The following is a 21,051-nucleotide window of genomic DNA, read 5'->3' on the forward strand; positions in this document are numbered from 1 at the left end:
TTGATGAAGAATATGACAAAATATTTCTCCTGTGTTCATAGTCTTCTCTTTTCTTTGCTGTTTTTTTCTAATTCTCTCTGATGTTTTTTCCCACCTGCTACCACCTGTTCTCCCTGTTTCCTTTGTTCCCCTCAGCCTGTCTCTTCCCCATAGTGCTTTTTTTTTCTCCTCCTGCTGCTCTGTCCCACATGTTCTTCATGGTGTTCCACTCCCCAGCTAAAGGGAGTAGCTATAGTTGAAAGTAGCAAGCCTCTTTGAATCACCCTTCAGAGCTTAGTAGTTTCCCTGCTTGCCACCCTTACTCCACTCCATTGCTAGGATTAAAGTGGCATAAAGGAAGGGAGAAGGTGCAGAGCTGCCAGGGTAGGAGTGAAATTAGAAAGCTCTGAAGCATACTAGCACTAACAAAAGTCACAACTTGTTGCCTTCCAATTCAGCTGCTCTTCCCAGCTCGGAATGTGGTAGTATAGGTGAACAGACTGGGTGGTAGAGAAGTATCCATATATTGTATTGGCCTAGTCTTTATCTCCCTCTTCCCCCAGCTCCCCTGAATCTTCAAGTTTGATTTATACTGGTCAAGATGGCTACCTCGAGACTACTTTCCTATGGTGTGGGAATGTAACACATGAAATGTCACACGTGGGATATGATACACCTCCTATAAGCAATGAGAACTCTCCAATACTTGGGTACAATCGGGTGAGATGATAGTATTTCACCCTCTGTTTCCTCACTTTGTTGGCTTTTCACAAATATTAACATGGGTCGGCAACCTGCGGCACGCGTGCCAAAGACGGCACGTGGGCTGATTTTTAGTGGCACGCTGCTGCCAGCCGGGGTCCTGGCCGCCGGCCCCACTTAGCCTGCTGCCCGCCTGGATTATGGAACCCCAGACCAGTAGCAGGATGAGCTGCTCAGCCTGCTGCCGGTCTGGAGTTCCGGCCTCCAGCCCCTTGCCAGCCGGGGGGCTCAGCCGCCGGCCCCGCTCAGCCCACTGCTGGCCTGGATGGACGGAACCCGGGCCGGCACTAGCACTGGATGGATGGAACTTGGGCCGGCAGCAGGCTGAGCAGGGCCGGTGGCCAGAACACCGGGCCGGCGGCTGGAACACCAGACTGTCAGTGGGATGAGCCGCTCAGCCCGCTGCCGGTCTGGGGTCCCGGCCGCCGGCCCTGCTCAGCCCACTACTGGTCTGGGGTTCTGTCTGTCGACCGCGCTGCCGGTCTGGCATGCGAAACCTTTTACTGGCACGTGAAACCTTAAATTAATGAAGACTTGGCACACCACTTCTCAAAGGTTGCCGACCTCTGTATTAACACATACTTTTATCTATTGGGGCAGCACTCTCTGGAACTTTACACTATTTCCATATCCATCTAAAATTGGAAGCTGTAACTTTAAGTGGCTTGAGAGCTATAGACTCTCATGTCAGGATTGTACCCAAATGTATTTGTGTGTGGTCTTGAGGTAAGGGATTATCTGAGCCTGCACAATGAGCACTTTTCACGTGCATGAAAGTGGAGTGAAGTCACTCCACTTATTGCAATGAGTATAGTGGGGAGAAGTCTCCAATAAAACATAGATGAAGATGAATCTGACAGATGCTTTCTTGTTGCCTGTGCCCCACATTTGAAAAGCCAGGACTTGTCTCTATAAGATTGTTTAGAAATATTTTTTAGGATATGTTGCAGAATGCGCTCTGGATTCTTGTGAATTGATTCAGTTGCATCTGGCATAAAAACATTGATGGAGATATTGCATTCATTATATTTCCATCTTATGCAAATGGAACCAAAAGTAGTGGTAGGGCAACACAAGTTCTAAAATAAAATCAAGTTGTTCCATCTTCTGATAAGACAGACTTGTCCAATTCTTTGTAATTTCAGGAACTACAGAAAGGCAGGACTGGGACATTGACAGATTTATGGTCAGTCTTGATCTATACTAAACTCCTATGAAGTGTTTGCTTCCCCACTGTCCTAGGCAATACCAAAATAGGATGTAAGGTTAACAATAAACCATACATACACAGTGTTACCATTTCGTCAAGCACCCTAACACTGGATCGAAACTAAGATAATTCTACTGTATTGAGTACTCAGTGCTGGTACAGCAGGACTCAACAAACTCGGTTGGTAGAGCCCTGCAAATCCGTGGATATCCACTTTTATATCCATGTTTGCAGATCAAATGGGGATACAAATTTTGTATCTGTGCAGGGCTCTATCAATGGGACATTCAAGATTATAGATTTCCATCTGTAAAGTGTGTAGGTGAGAGATCATTGCACTCTTGATTTAGTTTACGTGGAAATACTGTTGCAATGTAGGTGCTGTGAAATGATGTCTGGGAAAGTCAGGTGATATCCAACCTGGAAAACAATGATATTAATAGAGAGAGGTCCCACAAAAAGGGCATACAATCATATCAATGAATTAACACTTGTATAGGAGTTCAAAGGGTTCCATTTGCTTTGATTGTTGGTCACAACTTGGCAGAGCTATTCCATATGATGAACATTACTTTTTCCTCTTCCTCTGCCTCAGTGTAATAAATTGAGAGGTGCATCGTAGAGTCTAAAACTGTTGAATCTTAAATCTTCCAGTTCTTCCCCCCCAACTCCCACGCTCCACAAATATGTACATTACACTAACTTAGGCTCTCAGAAGCTCCCCTTAGACTTACTTCAGATGCATCGCCATTACTAGTTTTTAACTTGCATCCTGTTTTACATTTTGCCTCCTGTCCCTTCAGTAAAGTGACGTCTGATTTGGTGGTAATGCATGTGCTGAGGGGCTGGAAGAGGAGTGTAGCAAGCAAGGCAATGAACAAGAGGTGCAAGAATGGTTATATTAAAGAAGGTGGCCATCTACTTTAACTTGTAACTTCTTCCAGTTCTTTGGTTTGTAAATTACATTGCCAATTTCAACACATCTTACTTCAATGGATACATCAGTTGAAGTAGGTCTAACTTGACACCTACTTACATTCCCTCTTAATTTGACCTGTGGGTTATGCGCATGCAAAACCGGAAGTAACACTAAAGCCCTGGTTTGTATTAATTAACAGCAAAACTAAGGATTACGTGGAAAACTTACTTTAATCATTTATGCTTCGGGGGAATTGGGTTATGTTTTACAATTTTGTGTGCTGGAAAATTTGGGGATTCTAGTTCATGCCAAAGATGGAGTTCTGGCCACAGCCTTACTCTGAACTACTACTGCTTCACTGCATGTGTTAGGTGGTAAATGTATAGTATTAAAAAAACAACCTCTTTTTTGTCTTATTCAGATTAATATCAACTTCTTGTTGCTATTTTTACAATGTCTAGTCCAAAGATGTACGTAATACACCTGTTTTTAATTATCCAAACTGCAAAGTTGAAATTCTTGAAACAGCCTTTAGAGGGCAGTAGAGAATTACAAATGGTTTTTAGCAGAGTATGTTTCCCATCTACAGAGCCAAAGAACTTTTGTTTTATTTGGGTTGTTTGCACAATACAGTCTAGTTTTCTTGTCTAATTTTACAGAAGATGGTACTTGTTAGTCCTTAGAAGTCTGATTTTAGTTCATTGCTGCTTTGGCTTAGTGTTGTGTTCTGCTTTCTCTGTTTTTTGCATGTGTGTGAAATATAAAATAATACTCAATCCAGAGAAGATGAAAGTGATGTTTGAGAGAGACAGCTGGCAGGGATCCATATTTGCCCCTCTCTGGTTGGTTGGTTTTGCTTTTCATTTGTGGGGCAGGTGAACAATCTAGAAGTCTGGTTGGACTTCCAGCTGTTAAAAGAGCACATATCAGCTTTGGCCAGAACAGCTTTATTTCATCTATTTACAGCCAGGAAGCTGCCATTTTTTTTCAGATATGAATGGACTAGTCACACCTTTGTCACTTCTAGAATAAACCGCTGTACTGTGTTCTGTGTGGCTAGATCTTGAATCTATTCAGAAGTTTGAAGCTGATTTTGAATTTGTCAGTGCTCTTTTTATAGTGTACATCTTTCTGGGAGCACACGACAGCAGTGTTTTTTGGATCCACACTGGCTACCTACTAGGTATTGGCTAAAATTTGTTATTGATTTTGAACTAGCCCTAAATGACTGGTACCTATGTGTCAGATCACCTCTCTCCCCATGGTTTGCAGTTACTGTTGTGAGCAGTGGAGGTGTCTGAGTTGGAGCTCCACTCATAAGAATGAGGGAGACATCTGATGGGGTGTTCTCCTTGAGGGCCATTCCACTTTCCAATTTGCTTCTCCCCCTCCTACCTCCCATCTGATCCAAGGCCCATGTGTGTATTCTGGCTTTGAGACACCGGAAGATCACAAAGAGGGGTTATATATAGTAGCAGCTCGGTTATGGATGTATTAATTATTGGACAAAATGAGATTACTGGAAGAGTCTGGGTTTTTTAATTGTTTTTATATGAAGGATTACCTAGAACAAGGGTTAGGTGCTTCTTTGTATGTAATAAAAGTTGGGTGTAAACAAAGCTGTATAATAATGAGAAAGAGAAGCATGTATGCTACGGTGTAAAGCTTTTTGTCAGTATGCTGGCCACATGCTTACTACTGGCAAAGGTATGAGGGACTTATAAATGCCAGTGAAGACTTTCTATCACATAGTCATAGAAGAGCCAAATACAAATAGAGAATTTTTAGAAAAAAATTAAACTTTATTTTTAGAGGTTTTTTAATATTCCCCCCCACACACACCCCTGCACCATACACCTGAAAAGGCAGGCTACATTATCATGTATCCAACTGTACAGGATTTAGAAAAGGGAATTAGATTATCACTAACTATAGAAACCTCTAAAATTTACGTAATGTAGCTTTCCTATACAAAGTGTTGAAATGTTAAGGTCCCCATACCTTTGTACCTATGTGGGACTTGAACTGCCCAGATATTTGTTGGAAAAGTAATATGGCAAATACAAAATCTCCAAAAAGTTCTTGGGATGTGTTGGGGACATCTTCTTGTTTCAGGAGTTAAGGAAGTAACCAAAGGGCAGCCATTTTATACTTGATTCTGACTAACAGGGAGGAATTGGTTGCGAATATGAAGATGGAAGCAATTTAGGTTAAAGTGATCATGAAATTATAGATATTATGATTCTAAGGAAAGGAAAGAGTGAGAGCAGCAGTATAAGCATAATGGAATTCAAAAAGCAGGCTTTAACAAACTCAGAGAGCTGGTAGGTAAGGTCTTGTAGGAAGAAAATCTAAGGTATAAAGGAGTTCAGGAGAGATGGCAGTTTCTCAGAGACAATATTAAAGGCACAATAGCAAACTATCCTGATGTGAAGGAAAGATAGGAAGAAAGAAGCCAATATGGCTCCATCAGGAGTTCTTTAATGACCTGAAAATCAAAAAGGAATCCTACAAAAGTAGAAACATGTCAACTTGCTAAGCATGAATACCAAAGAATAACAGAAGCATGTAGGGAAAGAATCAGAAAGGCTAAGGCAAAAAATGAGTTATACCTAACAAAAGATATCCAAGGCAATAAGAAAAGGCTTTATAAATACATTAGGAGCAAGAGAGAGATGAGAGAATGTGTAGGCCCTCCCTGCTTGGTGGGGAAGGGGAGCTAATAACAGATGACATCAAAAGGGCTGAGATATTCAATGCATATTTTGCTTTAGTGTTCACTTAAAGGTAAATTTTGATCATATACTTAACACAATTAATATTAACAGCAAGGAGGAAGGAACACAAGTTAAAATAGAGAAAGGAACAGGTTAAAGAATATTTAGATAGGTTAGATGTAGTCAAGTTGGCAGGGTCTGATGAAATTCACGTTAGGGTACTTAAGGAACTAGCTGAAGCAATCTTGGAACCGTTAGCAATTATCTTTGAGAACTCATGGGGGGACTGGAGAAGGTAAATTCAGTAACTGTCTTTAAAATGGAGAGCAAAGAGGACCTTGGAAATTATAGACCAATCAGCCTGACTTTGACACCCAGCAAGATATGGAACAAATTATTAAATGATCAGTTTGTAAGCACCTAAAGAATAATAGGGTAATAAGTAATAGCCAGCATGGATTTGTCAAGAACAAATTATTCCAGACCAACCTAATTTTCTTCTTTGACAGGGTTACTGGACTAGTGGAGAGGGAGGGGGGAAGCTGTTGACTTGAGAGACCTTGATTTTTAGTAAGGCTTGCCAGTCTCGTACAGAAACTAGGGAAATATGGTCTAGATGAAGTTACAATAGGGTGGATGTGTAGTTGGTTGAAAGACCATACTTAGAGTAGTTATCAGTGGTTTGCTGTCAAACTGGGAGGATGTATCTAGTGGGGTGACTCAGGGGTCTGTCCTGGGTCCAGTTTTTCCCCCCCAACGCTTTTAGCAATAATTTGGATAATGGAATGGAGAGTACGCTTATAAAGTTTGTGGATGACTCCAAGCTGGGAGGGGGTGCTGGCATTTGGAGGAAAAGTTAGATTTCAAAATAACCTCGACAAATAGAAGAACTAGGCTTAAATCAATAAGGTGATATTCAATAAATACAGTAGAAGGGAAAAATCAAATGCACAAATACAAAAATGGGAAACAACTGATTAGGCAGTAGTACTGCTGAAAGGGATCTGGGGGTTATAATGTATGACAAATTAAATATGAGCCAACAATTTGTTGCAGTTGTAAAAAAAGACTAATAATTCTGGGGCACATTAAAAGGAGTCATATGTAAGACAAAGGAGGTAATTGTCCCACTCTACTCAGCACTGGCGCAGCCTCAGCTGAAGTATTGTGTCCAGTTTTGGGTGCCACGTTTTAGGAAAGATGTGGATAAATTGGAGAGAGTCCAGAGGAAAGCAACAAAAATGATAGGTCAGGTTTTCTAAGCCTTTTTATATTGAAAGGCTAAACAACTGGGTATGTCTAGTTTTGAAAGAAAACAATTGAGTGGGGACCTACTAATCTTCAAATGTGTTAAGGGCTGTTATAAAGAGGATGGTGATCCGTTGTTCTTCATCTCCACTGAAGAAATAATAGGCTTAATCTGCAGCAAGGGAGATTTAGGTTAGTAGGTAAACATTTCTAACTATGAGGACAGTTAAGTACTGAAGTAGGCTTTCAAGGGAGGTTGTGGAATCCATATCACTGGAGGTTTCTGGGAACAGGTTGGACAAATATCTGTCAGGGATTGTCTGAGCATACTTGGTCCTTCCTCAGCATAGGAAGCTGAACTACATGACTTCTCAAAGACGTTTCCACCCTACGTTTCTTTGATTCTGTTTACCAACTCTAGAAGCATATGTTGTATCTCACTAGAGAGCTGGAACCTCCTCTTTTAATTTAATGATTTCTAGGCTCCATCATGAGGACTAGCTGTTGCTGGTACAAGACTGAATATTGATGGTCCTGGGCCTTGTGCCAAGGTAACTTTTCAGGAAGATTCCATGTTTGGAGTGAAAGACAGGAGAATAGGAAAAGTCTTTTTCTCAGTTTTTGTTTTGTTTTAATGAACTCAGTTTTGGAGCAAGTCCTGTTTGGAGGAAATTGTTTCACTAGTTTTTGAAGATTTTTTTTTCCTCATGTGTGTATATTAGGATTTTCTAAAAGACATCTTTTCTAAGTCTATGAGTTACAATGTATAGGATGTTCCTACTCAGTAGATGCTATTTTTTTTTCCTGTTCAGTCTTCAGTAACTTCGATCACTTAGGGTGCTGTGAAACACATTGGCTTAATCTAAATCAACAACTACATTGAGTCTGTCAAGTCCTTTTCCTTTGGCCTTCCCAGGATGCCCTGTCTTTCTTGTCTCTCTTGGGTTGCAAGTCCCTCAGGACAAGGACCACCTTCATTTTGTCTTCTACAGTGCTGGTGTTTAGTGATCTGTTTAACAATTCTCAGAAGATTAGGGAAAAGACCCAGAAGGCCCTAAAAGAATGAAACTGTGGGCTGGTCCACACTAACCCCCCACTTCGAACTAAGATACGCAACTTCAGCTACATTATTCACGTAGCTGAAGTCGAACTATCTTAGTTCGAACTTACCGCGGGTCCACACGCGGCAGGCAGGCTCCCCCGTCGACTCCGCGTACTCCTCTCGCGGAGCAGGAGTACCGGCGTCGACGGCGAGCAGTTCCGGGATCGATTTATCGCGTCTAGACAAATCGATCCCAGAAGATGGATTGCTTACCGCCGGACCCGGAGGTAAGTATAGACATACCCCGTGGCTTAAAGTGTGCACATAGCTGGGAGCAAAATATACTGAAGTTTTAGTCTGACCTCTGCCGTTGGCTGCCCTTTATGTATTTCTAGAATAGTATCACTTTTGATGTCTAAGTGCTATACTCAGCAATATAGAGTCACACAACACTGTCCATAAATGGCATCCTAGTGTGTTTTGCTTTGTCTCTACCTGATTTTCCAAAGCTTTCTTTACCATGTCTTTTGATATTTGGGATTATTTTACTTTTGTAAGTGTAAGTAATTCCTTGTCTTCACTTATGGCAGGTAGAATGTGGCAAAGAGGTGGATTTTGTAACATATTCTCTAAAATAATCTTTGGTACAGTTTTAACTTGGTAGGTTGTTTCATAGTTAGGTACCCTTGACTGAGAGTGCCTTATTTTCAGTTCTCTCAAACTTTAGTCTAGGCTTTGTTAGATGCATTGTCCCAGAAGAGTGCAGCTGTCTTGGGAGGGTAATGGATGGAGAGTCATTTTTTAATGTAGCTCAGTCCTGACCCATTGTGGCCCTTAAAGATTAAGAGGGTAAAACCTTAAACTGGCACCAGAAGCAAACTGAAAGCCAGTGGAGAGTGCAGTATATATTTTCCCAACAATTTGTCCTGGTGTGTTGTTGTGTTGTCCATCTTCAGCTTTAGACACAATGTATTATAATCCAGTCTGGGAGATTAACAATGCATCAACTTCTATGGCCAGATCCTCATCCAAGAGAAAGGAGTGTGTTTTCTTAAAAAGCTGCAGAGGGAAGCTATAGTATTAATAACACTGGTCTACAATTTTTGAGAAGTCGTCTGCTTCAGAGATAAAATGTGCTATTTATTATGTATTTTGATGTGCTGAATTCAAATATGACAATTAAAACAACTGATTGGCTACTGTTTCTAAGATATTTAAGTTTTTACATTTTATGTCTATGTATATTGTGTAGATAGTAGAGTTTTAATCATAAATTGTAAACCTAGGTCTTTTCATGTGTTTATGGTTGCTTTACATGATAATATTTCACCTGTCCTGTTTATGTAACACTTTAAAAATCAGCAAAAGGGTTATATAAATAAAATTTATTATGAAACAAAAGGCAAAAAACTATTCTGTACATAGTTTAGTCCTATTCAGTGTCTACTCGGCGCTTCTTGGCTTGTCTCTTGTATTCATTAAATGGAGCATCTCTTGTCACTGTCCAGCAATAGTCTGCAAGCATTGATGGGCTCCATTTGCCCTGATAGCGTTTCTCCATTGTTGCAATGTCCTGGTGAAATCGCTCGCCGTGCTCGTCGCTCACTGCTCCGCAGTTCGGTGGAAAAAAATCTAGATGAGAGTGCAAAAAATGTATCTTTAGTGACATGTTGCAACCAAGGCTTTTGTATGCCTTGAGGAGGTTTTCCACCAACAACCTGTAGTTGTCTGCCTTGTTGTTTCCGAGAAAATTTATTGCCACTAACTGGAAGGCTTTCCATGCCGTCTTTTCCTTGCCACGCAGTGCATGGTCAAATGCATCATCTCGAAGAAGTTCACGAATCTGAGGACCAACAAAGACACCTTCCTTTATCTTAGCTTCACTTAACCTTGGAAATTTTCCACGGAGGTACTTGAAAGCTGCTTGTGTTTTGTCAATGGCCTTGACAAAGTTCTTCATCAGACCCAGCTTGATGTGTAAGGGTGGTAACAAAATCCACATTGACTCTGACTTGGAGCATACAGTTCACAGGAGCACTATTGGATTCCAGATCTGCAGTTTCCTCTCTCAAGTGGAATCCTTTCGGTTTCCTCAGGCTTTCTCATCTCAATAGTACCCCTCCTTGGGGCTAGTTTATTACAACAGCATAATCCAAATAGCCCATAAGAAAAGTCCCAAACATGTGGTCCATTTCTAAGGTCCTTCATTTTCAGTTTTTACTGAAAAAATCCTGGGTTTTACAAAAGCCATTATTTATTTTTTTAGTGATTTTTTTTTTTTTTTTCTTTCTGAATTTTGGAAATTCTGAAATACTGATGTTTTAAGAAAATCTAATGCATTACATTAAGCAAATGTGTTTGTTAATAATAAGTTAGTCGAAGTATAAATGCAAGGCTGTGTTAAAGTAAGGCAATATCATGGAAGACACACATTCATGTGTGCAGATATGTATATACTGTTAATATACAGTTCACGAAGTAAACCACAGCCTTAAACTGCTTTTATTTTCAATACTCTTACTTTTCATTGTTGCTTTTTTCTTGCCCTCGCATCCCCCAGTATTAACCCTAACATTTACCCAGAAAAAGTTGAAGTTTTAAGCAAAATAAAAACTGAAAATTAAGGGCCTTATTCATTTTTCACCCTAATGCAAGCAGTCATTAAAACTCAAGACATCTCATCTCTTGATTCCCTACATACCACATGCCAGTGCCTTCAACCGTGCCTGGACTCTCAGTCCTCTCCTGTCTTTGTACCAGGACTACAACACCACTCTTTCCATTGGGAGCCCCCACAGCCTCTCTCCTGGGAGCATCTTTGCCATGCCATGCCTAGTATCTTCCTCCACACCTAGGCTCCTTGTCTGTCCTCTTCCATTGGTCTTCCAGGACAGCCATTCCAGTTAGAATGCAACACCGCTCTTCCCACCAGGAAGCCCCACAAGCTCCTTATTGGGAGAGCATCCCTCACTCCCCCTGACCCGTTCATGGTTCATCTGGGTTCAGCTCTCTGGCCCTGGAGCTGACAGCAAGTAAGCTCCTCCTCTGCTCCCCTGCCTTCAGCGCTCTTCGGCCCTTGGCTCCAACTCTCTGGCTTAGAGCCATCAGGCAACTCACTCTGCTGCTGCTTCTCCCTTCAGCTCTCCAGATTGGGGATGCCAGCCAGCAAACTCTTCTTGCTGCTCTCTTTGCCTTCTGTCTTCCCCCAGCAAACACTTTCTGCTTCCTCCTGGGACCTTCTCTAGTCCCCCTTGTCTCTGATAGCTCTCACCTGCCCTTCCTGAATGAGCCAGTCTGCTCTGACTCAGTGGAACTCTGTCTCAATAAGTCTCTCTGTTATCCTTTGTGGCTGCCTAGGTGCTGCCTCATCCTCTTAAGTGGCCAAATGAAAGCACCTGCTCTGGCACAAAGGAGGTGGATGTATTTCATTTTTTGGGGCCAGCTACTCTGTGACAGCATTCCTGCCTCTTCTTTAGGAATCCCCAGAACAAGTGCTGATAGACAATTCCACAGCTGAACATTATGTCAACAGGCAAGGGGGAGCATGATCATCCCCACTCTGTCACGAAGCTATATGTCTATGGAATTGGTGCATTCTGAACCAAATCACACTGGAGACTCTGCACCTTCCTGGCCTTCAGAGCACCATAGAAGATCAGGTCAACAACCACAAGTGGTCTCTCAAAACTCAGTGCAATAAAGCATCTTTTTGCAAATTGGGATTCCCAAAAGTAGACCGATTGGCAACAGACCAGAACAAGCAGTAGCAGACATTCTGTTCCAGTGGGGCTTCAAGTCCAGGCTCCCTGAGAGACTCCTTCCTCATCCCTTGGACACCAGAGTTGGTATATGCCTCCTTGCCAATCCCCATGATACTGGGGGTCCTGAGGAAACTGAGACCGGATGCAAGATCCACAGTTATTGTAGTGTAACTAGCTGTTCTTTTTTCGAGTGATGGTCTACAGATTCCATTCTTTGTGGCTACCAGGCACATTGTCTGATTGCTTTGAAGTGGATAATAGGGTCTTACCTAAACAATGACTGCCAGACCGCCCTACCAGAACTGGCATCCAACATGGAAGCCTCTGCTAAGAAATAGTGTTGTGTAAGTGTGTGGCTCAAGTTCCACATAGCTGCTCTACAAAGTTCAGCTATGACTGTTCCTCACACAGCCCTGTTAATACTATATTATGATCCCAAGAATGAGGGGACTCCTGTACTGGGAGAACAACCATGCATGAGGCCTTTGATGAGTCTTGCCACTGCAGAGTGGGAAAACAGTGTGACCCTAGTGGGGGGTGGGGGGGTGGGGAGAAGAAGGGAAGTGTGTGATGTGATATGAAGATATTACTTGCAAACAGAGTCTTATGGAACTGATAATATCCGGATTGTTTCAGGACTAGCAAATAGTCCAGTATCGCTGAGTTTGATGAAGTCAAGAGAGATGGTGAAATGTCCAAAGAGAAAACTTCTTCCATTTAGCTTTATATGTCAATCTGATTGAAGGTTTTCTCCTTCAAAGAACAATGTTCTGAACCTCAGCTGAATAGCTTCAGTCATCCAGTCAGTATCCAGATCTGTCAGGTGTAACAGTGCTAGATCTGGGTGTAGGATCAAACTGTTGTTTTGGGAGATTGTCGGGCAGGAATGGGTAGTAAAGTGATCAGAGGCTGTATTGAGAGGTTCACCAGATCCATATACCAGAACTGCATGACCCATGCTGAGGGTATTGTAATCATGCTTCTCTGAGATGTGTTGTCCACGTGGATTGTATAATCTGTCCTCCTTCCCTGCTACTATGGAGTTCTACTCCTATGGGATTTTGTATTGGTGAAGGAAATGAGGGGTGCAGGTACAGCTCCAGTGGGCAGTGTTGGCCAAAAGAATCTGATCTCACACTTGTGGCACTCACAAGAGTCTAATCTCTGTGGACAACACATCTTGAAAAACCTCCATTATTGTGGGGTAAGTAACCATTCTTTCCTTCCTGGCTGGGAGGTCGGATTCTTCCCTAATACCCAACGCATCTATTTGGGCTGGAGGCTGGCAACAGGATTTTCCCCAGAGTGCCCACACTTTTCAGCCTACAAATTATATAAACAAAGAAACTTGAATATACCTTTATTTGTCCTGTCTCTTTATGCTCCCACATACTTTGGTCACAGGGAGGGCAGCAAATTGATTAAAGTATGTATTAAAAAACAAAGTAGCAGAAGCAGCCATTTCATATAAAACTAGTTAATCAATTCTGGCTCCAAGTCCTTGTTTGAGCTCATCGTTGCTTTGATAGCTTTATTTAGTCACCATCCCTAAAATAGATGAGATGCAACAGTCAGTGATTAATTAAACACTTTTAGTGTTTTTAACTGGACAGTAAAATCAAGCTATCTTTTTTTCCCTCGTTGACATTTAAAGAAAAAAATAGTGTCACGTTTGTTCCCTCTGAGGCTTTTCTGGTGACTATTCATTTAAGAAATTTGTTTTTGATTTGACTCCTCCCATGCATTAATGTAATGTAATGTGCTAGGAATAGTTTATGTACAAAGAAGTTAAGAGGTGGTACTTACTGGTAGACCTTCAAATCTTTTGATGGTTTTATAAGCTCACAAAGTGTTGTGTTGTTTTTTGTTGTTTTGTTTAAAAAAAAACAAAAAACCCTCAAGGAGAGTGTTTTTTCGAGATGCTGAGATGTAAGATTTTCATATTTAAATATTGCATGCAGTTATAATGCATTTCTTTCTGCCTTTTGGATTTGAGAAGCAAAAGGCTTTTACATATTGCAAAGCCATAAAACACTATATGATTAGACATCTGGTTCCTTGTTTTTCTTACATTGCATAGAAATTCATTAGAGAAAGATCTTTACCCAAATATTGCTAACTAGTATTAAAGCTAGTGATGAAGACTGTCTTGCTATAGCTTACTTAGTATGTTGGATAAAACAATATTAATACACCGGCTTGTGTATGTCTGTCCTTTGTTTTAACATATAAACTCTGGGTTTTTTTACAGAGCTTTCTGGGGTGCTGCATCAGTGCCACGTTCTGGCATCAGAAATGGTCCATTTCATTCATCAAATGCAGTATTACATTACATTTGAGGTACACTTTATCCATCTAATTTGTTACTGTTAAAAAGGGAGAATAGTCACATTTAATAACGAAGGTGACTTATGTGTCTTCTATTTAGAGTAGAAGAGTAACTATATAATCTATCAAATATAAAACAGCTCAGCCCTGAATCCTTGGTTTCTAGGTACTTGAATGTTCGTGGGATGAGCTCTGGAACAAGGTCCAACAAGCACAGGACTTAGATCACATCATCGCTGCTCACGAAGTTTTCTTGGACACAATCATCTCTCGCTGTTTGTTGGATAGCGACTCCAGAGTAAGCCTTTTTCTTTGTATAAAATCGTAGCTTTGTTATGTCAGCTCATGCTTAAATTATAAAAATATTTTTTTATATATATTACAGTAACACCTAGAGTCTTCCCCCTGAGATCAGAGCCTTATTGGACTAGGTGCTGTACACAATCGCTACTCTGAATCCTCTTCTCCAGTTACCCCTTTCTTTAAGTGACTTCCTCTGCTCACATGGCTTCCACCAACTCTAGGCTGATGGCTCAAATCTACAGCTCCACCCCTAATTTGTCTGCCTCTGTCCAGTCCTGTATCTCAGCCCGTCTAACATCTCCAGGATGTCTTGCCATCAACTTAAACTTTGAACTCTTTGTGGCCCCCCAACCCTGCCTTTCTGTGTCACCGATCACAAGATTGAGTGACAAGAATGAAGATAGTGTCCATGGAGTATCCTTTAACTCCCGCTCCAGCATCATTCTGACCATGTCTGATGACACACACAGCTTTGAGTCCCTCCACTACCATCTCCCCCACACCAAATACAAGCTTCCGATTAGACCTGGTTGGAAAAAAGGGAAGAAATTGTAAATTTTGTATGGAAATTTTTTTCCTGACTTTCTGAAATGTTGACAAGCTTTGACCAGCTTTACTTCTAGCATTTACCTTTTAAGTCCCTAAATATTTACGTGCTTTGTATCTTATCACATTTCTCCACATGCTGGTTCCCGTCTCTGTTGCATATTTGTCCACTTCTCCCACAAGAATCTTCACACCTTCCTCTGTGCCTCCTTTTATGTGTGGAATACCCTCTGCAGACTAGAATGTGAAACCACTACCCTCTCCTCTTTCAGATACCTTCTTAAGACTTGTTCTTCCATGATGGTTATGGGAATCTGCCAACAGATAACTACTAGATAGATAGCCAGTAGAGACTTCAGATGTTTCTTATCTTTTTGATCTATGTAAATGCTTGTTCTCATTACCATTGCCCTCATCTCCTCTCTCATATTCATTTCAGTGGTGTAATCCACCCACTTGTTGCATCTTGCCTTGATTATATTGTAAACACTTTGGGGTGGGTACCATATTGTTTTCTATAACACACTGGGAGCCTTCAAGCACTACTGTAATACAAATAATTATTTCCTTGATGGGCCAATTAGCCAAAAAAGCTGCTTTTGAATTGGAAAAGGGCAATACCAGAGCAAAGCGCTTTATGTTAAAAACTCAGTTGTTTTACACTGCTAGTAGGAGCTGTACAACTGGTAAGAATTTAAAAAGAATCTTTTAGGAGAACCAAGAGGAACTGCAAAATGTTCTCGCTTTCTTTCTTTCCAGACTTCCTGTAGCGGTAACATAATTATTTTGGATCTAGGAGTGGACTATTGGCCATCTGTTTTACTCCACTCTTTCCCTTAATGTTCTTAACCATTGTGATAATCTTCAGATAGAAAAGTTGGTCATTGGCTTGCATTTGGGGTGCATATGCAGGCACAGAGCTTGAGATGAAGCATGTTGCTATTGCAATATGGACTGGCCCTTTTTGGTTCCAGTAAGAAGTGTATTAATGTTTCTCCTGAATCTGGGTTTTCTGCTTAGTTGTGCTCTAGGTTACCAATTTGCTTTCAGCTAAATAATTCTTTAGAATCTCAACAAATGTAACAGTAGCTTTAAAATCCTTTTTATATCCAAAATCTTCTTTTTTACCCTTTCTGAATCTTCTCACAGACACTTCTTAACCAGCTTCGAGCCATTTTTGATCAAATCATTGAGCTTCAGAGTGCTCAAGATGTAATGTACAGAGCTGCTTTGGAGGAGCTGCAGCTGAGGTTGCAGTTTGAAGAGAAAAAGAAGCAGCATGAACTTGAGGTACAGTAAGGCTGGCAGTGCAATGTATTATGGGCTAAGATTTTATCACGGTTATTTTTAGTAAAAATCATGGACATGTCACAGGCAATAAACAAAAATACATGGAAGCCTGTGACCTGTCCCTGACTTTTGCTTTAAAATAACTGACAAAAGGGGAAGGAAGGGCTAGGAACTGTGGGGGGGCGCTAGCCGTCCTGGGGCTGAAGTGGAAAATATCATGGAGGTCCCTGGGAGTCATGGATTCTGTGTCTTCAGTAACCTCCATGACATAATCTTAACCTTAATTATGTGTGGCAATTATTTGAGACAGATGGAAGAACAATATATTTTTTAATTTAAAGTGGATGTGTTTTTTAAGACAAAACAAACCTCCAAGGTTGTTAGGTACCTTCGCCAAAAGTTAAATATATAGTCAGAGAGAGGATATATCAGCAGCTTCCACACACTCCATAGAAGGTTAAATAGAAGGTCTTGCAGGATGTCTTAAAAGTCAGCCATTTTTGAGATGTTTCAGACTGAGGAGTAGGTTCAGAGCTCTGAACCCCTCATGGAAAATGTCTTGCCTAAACCTAAAAGTCAAATCCTTTTCCCTCCCACCATACACATACATTCAATTGGAAGAGTGGATATGTGATGAAACCAGCTCATTCCTAAACACACACAAACTTATGGAATTCTCATTTACCATTGTCTATTTTATAATAATTCTTGGCAAGTACATTTTATAACTTGTCACCTTTTGTAGATTCATTAACACAACTTGCTAGTTATATTTGCTGCATAACCAGTGTGAAGGGGTTGACAGTCACAATATGAGAAGCTGAATATGTGGCTTGTTATGATGAATTTCGATGCATGAACATGTCTGTTTAGTCCAGTTGGTAGCTGGACCCATAGTTTATAAATGTGAGGTTAAACATCTCTCTCACTTTGTTCTGTAGGGTGAGTGGGGAGTAACTACATCCGAAGAGGAAGAAGAGAACAAAAGGATTAGAGAGTTTCAAGAATCTGTACCAAAAATGTGTTCACAGCTGCGAATACTTACACATTTCTATCAGGTGACCTTCAGATTTATAAGGATTGTTTAATCTGTACCAAGACAATAAATTTGCCAGTTTTGTATACATTTGAGTTTCTAAAAATCAAAACTACCTGCAATTTCAATATGAATGTTCGTCTGTCCATAATCTGGATTTTTATTTTTTTTTTAAACATTCATGTTAGCTAGTCCTCAGTACAGTGTGTTTTGTCTTTTTATATATGTTTTAATTAATTCAAGGGTGGCTCCATGGAAAACATCAACCTTAGGAAAATTGATAGTTTGTAGGTGGATGATATTTGGGAACTTCTAGTAGCTGTTCTGTATGAGCTTTGAAAGCAAGTACTTTCTTACATGATAGACCATGATAGCCTTTTCTGTTAAGTCTCATACTTGTTTCATAATGGATTTAATAGATCTTTTAAAAGTAATCTTAATCAGTATAATCCCAATTGCATTCCATTTACCTTCCTAATCTTTGCACATGATTACTACCCAAATAATTCTCTTAAAGAAACAGTCATTTTCTGTTCTTATTTTAGGGATGTTGAAATGGGTAGTGTCTGAGCAGCTAAGTGAAAGCATGCAGAGTCCCATGCTGTGAAAAGAGAATTATTCAGGCTTACTCTTAATTAGTTACATTTTATTCCAAATGCACCATTCACTAAGGAAGCCGGTAGCTACATTTCAAGCAAAGCATTCCACAGGATTTTTTTTTTTTTAAGGAAATTAACGTTACGGTAATCTACCATAAAACGTTAGGGCCACACCTCTTTCAATTTACGAAGGTCAGGAAATTGACTGTCAAGGATGGATTTTCAGTTTCAACTTGCCCTATTGTGTCTAGTTGTCAAAGCTCATCTGAAATGTCTCATCATGTACTTTTCTGAAACCCCCTGCAAAGTAGCACTGTGTAGGATAAGGACAGCATTTTTTAGCTTTAACTATTCAAAAGCCAGTAAATAAAATCTAAAATTAGACATTGAAGATTACAGTGATATTGTCTTCATATTTTAATGCATGTTTCTAACTAAACTTGTTGGGCCAGTTCTCTCCCTTTTTGCTGTTTATAATTTCCTACGTTTAGTACATTAGACAAAATACAAGATGTTAAATGTAGACATATTAAATAAAAATAGATCAATGAATCAGGGAGACAGCAGAGGTTTCTTCTAAGTGAACCATGTTCTGCATTTATACAGCATTGTTACCAGGACTGATGTATGCCTTAGACAATAAAACACATATAGGGGTTTGTTTGTTTTTGCAACATTAAGCCACCAGTAGTTCCACCATTACTGCTTGCAAGGATGCATCGTGTCTATACTAGCCGTTCTGGCTGTTATAAACCTGTTCAGCGTGTCCTTGCACAGCACTTCTCCATCTTTTGCAATACCCATTTCTGGGTATCTGGCTCATTGTTTCTGACCCAGGTCTCCAAAGCTGGGTTTGGATAGTAACAGCCACAACTGGGAAGGTTCTGTACTAAATGCTTTTAAAAAGCAAATCTCGTAAATTAGCATTTCTAGTTTATGAAATTGTTTTGTAAAATTAAATAATACCAGCTCCACCTAAAATACTGATGCTATTAAGGTTGTCCGGCACCTCCCAAGATCCTGTTTTGAGTTGCTTATAACTTTGTGAAATTTTAACCCTTTGGGCTGAAAATTTCCATGCTGGCTGTCTGCCTTGGGGTGAATTTCAGCCAAAGTGGTTCAGCTGTTTCTGAGAGGGAGGCTAGGTAAAAATGTTCTGCCCATGTTTTAAAAAAAAAAAAAAAAAATCTGGCAACCATATTTCAGAAGCTCTAGTGCTTCCATGCTGTGTAATTTGGCAGGGGAGTGGCATTTGTGTCAGAGACATATCTCTTGTCATCCCTGTGAAAATCCATCTAAACTGGCCAAGTTATAAGCCTTTGACAAACTGCAGTTCACACATGCTCAGTAAAGACGCCATAAAAGGTTTGCAGCTTAATTCCCTGAAAAGACAAGCCAGTCTGTGAATCTGAGGCAGAGGATTGCTGGAAGAGAAATGATCGTCTCAGTCTCAGGACGGTGATAGTGGTTGAAAGCCATCCTGGAGAACTAGATTCTATTCCTGTCTCTGTCAGGGAGTTCCTGTGTGATGCTGGGCAAGTCACTTAATCCAGACTTTTCACAGGTAGACACTAATTGTGCATTCCTCATTTTCTGGGTGCCCAATTTGAGACCCTGGGTCTGATTTGCAGAAGTGCTGAGCACTCACAGCTGCAATTGAAGTCAGAGAGAGCCCTGCTTTGAACAGATAAAATTTGCTATAGAAAAATCAGGTACTAGGTATTGGTTGACCCTTAAATTGACTGGATATTTTTGACCTTAATCTCTCTGTTTTAGCTCCCCATCAGTAAAATTGGGATAATACCACTCCCTTACCTCACAGAGGTGTTATGAAAATAAGTTTCTGAATGTTTGTGAAACACTAAGACACTTTAGAGATGTGCACCAGAGAAGAGCCCAGGAGGAAATTAATAATTGATTTCAGAACAGAGTTTGAATAGTGTGTAGTAAATAAGGCCTAGGGCTACCCACTGAACTATGAGGAGAAAACAAACTGTTGAATTAAGTGAGCGCGGTCTGTTCTGTGCAAATGAGGCAGGGACCTGTGGGGGGAAAAAATAGTATGTGATCATGTAATTAGCATCATATAATGCATATGCACAAGGGGAGTGAATTAAGGTTTCGCAGGTAAACTTAGTTCTGATATTTACTAACTTTTGAGTGTTTGACTTCGCAACCATAATCAAGCTAGTTTAACAGTTTTTCTGTGAGATTATAAATAAAACATTTTTAAAACAAACAAAATCTTGAGTGCATGCACTGCAGCTAACAGAACACAATATATGTGCATATAATTATATAAACTGCAGTAGCTCAAAACAGAAAAGTAATTGATAGTATAAGAAACCTTGTAAAATCATAGAATATCAGGGTTGGAAGGGACCTCAAGAGGTCATCTAGTCCAACCCCCTGCTCAAAGCAGGGCCAATCCCCAGCTAAATCATCCCAGCCAGGGCTTTGTCAAGCCTGACCTTAAAAACCTCTAAGGAAGGAGATTCCACCACCTTCCTAGGTGAAGTAGCTGCTGAATGGGTTGCAGGAGAACCAGTTGCAATGGTGTAGCTGCAGCATCAGTGCTTTCATGCTGCAATGACACTGGTGCAGGATACAAAGCTGAAGAGGCTTCTCAGAATAAGTAGGGCCCAACTGGCTTAAGAGCCTCTGCTGTTGCTGTTATAGGTTTTCTATTTTTAACTTCAGTCATGAAGTCCCGGTATATAGCTGTGGATTTGTTATGCTTGGTTTTACAGAAGTGCAAAACTATCTCCACTTGATTTGTGAACTACTAGTTATAAACATTCTGCTTGCCCTTCCTTTGGGAGTCCCCTATTCCTTTAATATGGTGCTACCATTCAGATCCTTAGTTTGTCAACAAATACTATTGCACACAAATGACACCATCTATACATTCTGGTGAATCTCTTATTTTTCCCTTTTCCTTCAGGGCATTGTGCAACAGTTTTTGATCTTACTGACAACCAGTTCCGATGAAAGCCTTCGATTTCTTAGCTTTAGATTGGACTTCAATGAACATTATAAAGCAAGAGAACCAAGACTTCGTATGTCTTTGGGCACTAGAGGGAGACGCAGCTCACATATGTAAAGCAACTTCTAATGACTGTTCCTAGATTTCGGAAGGATGTTAAACCTGGTATTGGACAAGGCAGTCAATGTCTACATACTAAAACCAAATGGCATGCAATAGGTGTCTATCATTTCTTCAGGCAATATGTTTTCAGTCGTGATTGTGTGACACTATGGGACAGAGAGCAAAAAAGTCTTGTTTTTTACATTGACGTTTGTAATATTAC

The 21,051-nt window shown here is 40.5% G+C and overlaps 1 protein-coding gene across 1 annotated transcript in view; it reads left to right on the forward strand.

The window, feature by feature from the left end:
* The window catches only part of TUBGCP3 (tubulin gamma complex component 3), a 110,524-nt gene extending 89,681 nt beyond the window's left edge, over positions 1-20,843 (forward strand). The window contains exons 18-22 of the mRNA XM_065412856.1: positions 13,890-13,978; positions 14,133-14,264; positions 15,965-16,105; positions 17,047-17,163; positions 20,685-20,843. Of these exons, the coding sequence (XP_065268928.1) occupies positions 13,890-13,978; positions 14,133-14,264; positions 15,965-16,105; positions 17,047-17,163; positions 20,685-20,843 (638 nt within the window). The remainder of the gene's footprint in view (positions 1-13,889; positions 13,979-14,132; positions 14,265-15,964; positions 16,106-17,046; positions 17,164-20,684) is intronic.
* Positions 20,844-21,051: the final 208 nt, after the last annotated feature.

Source organism: Emys orbicularis, chromosome 1 (genome assembly GCF_028017835.1).
Source record: "Emys orbicularis isolate rEmyOrb1 chromosome 1, rEmyOrb1.hap1, whole genome shotgun sequence".
Lineage (NCBI taxonomy): Eukaryota > Metazoa > Chordata > Testudines > Emydidae > Emys > Emys orbicularis.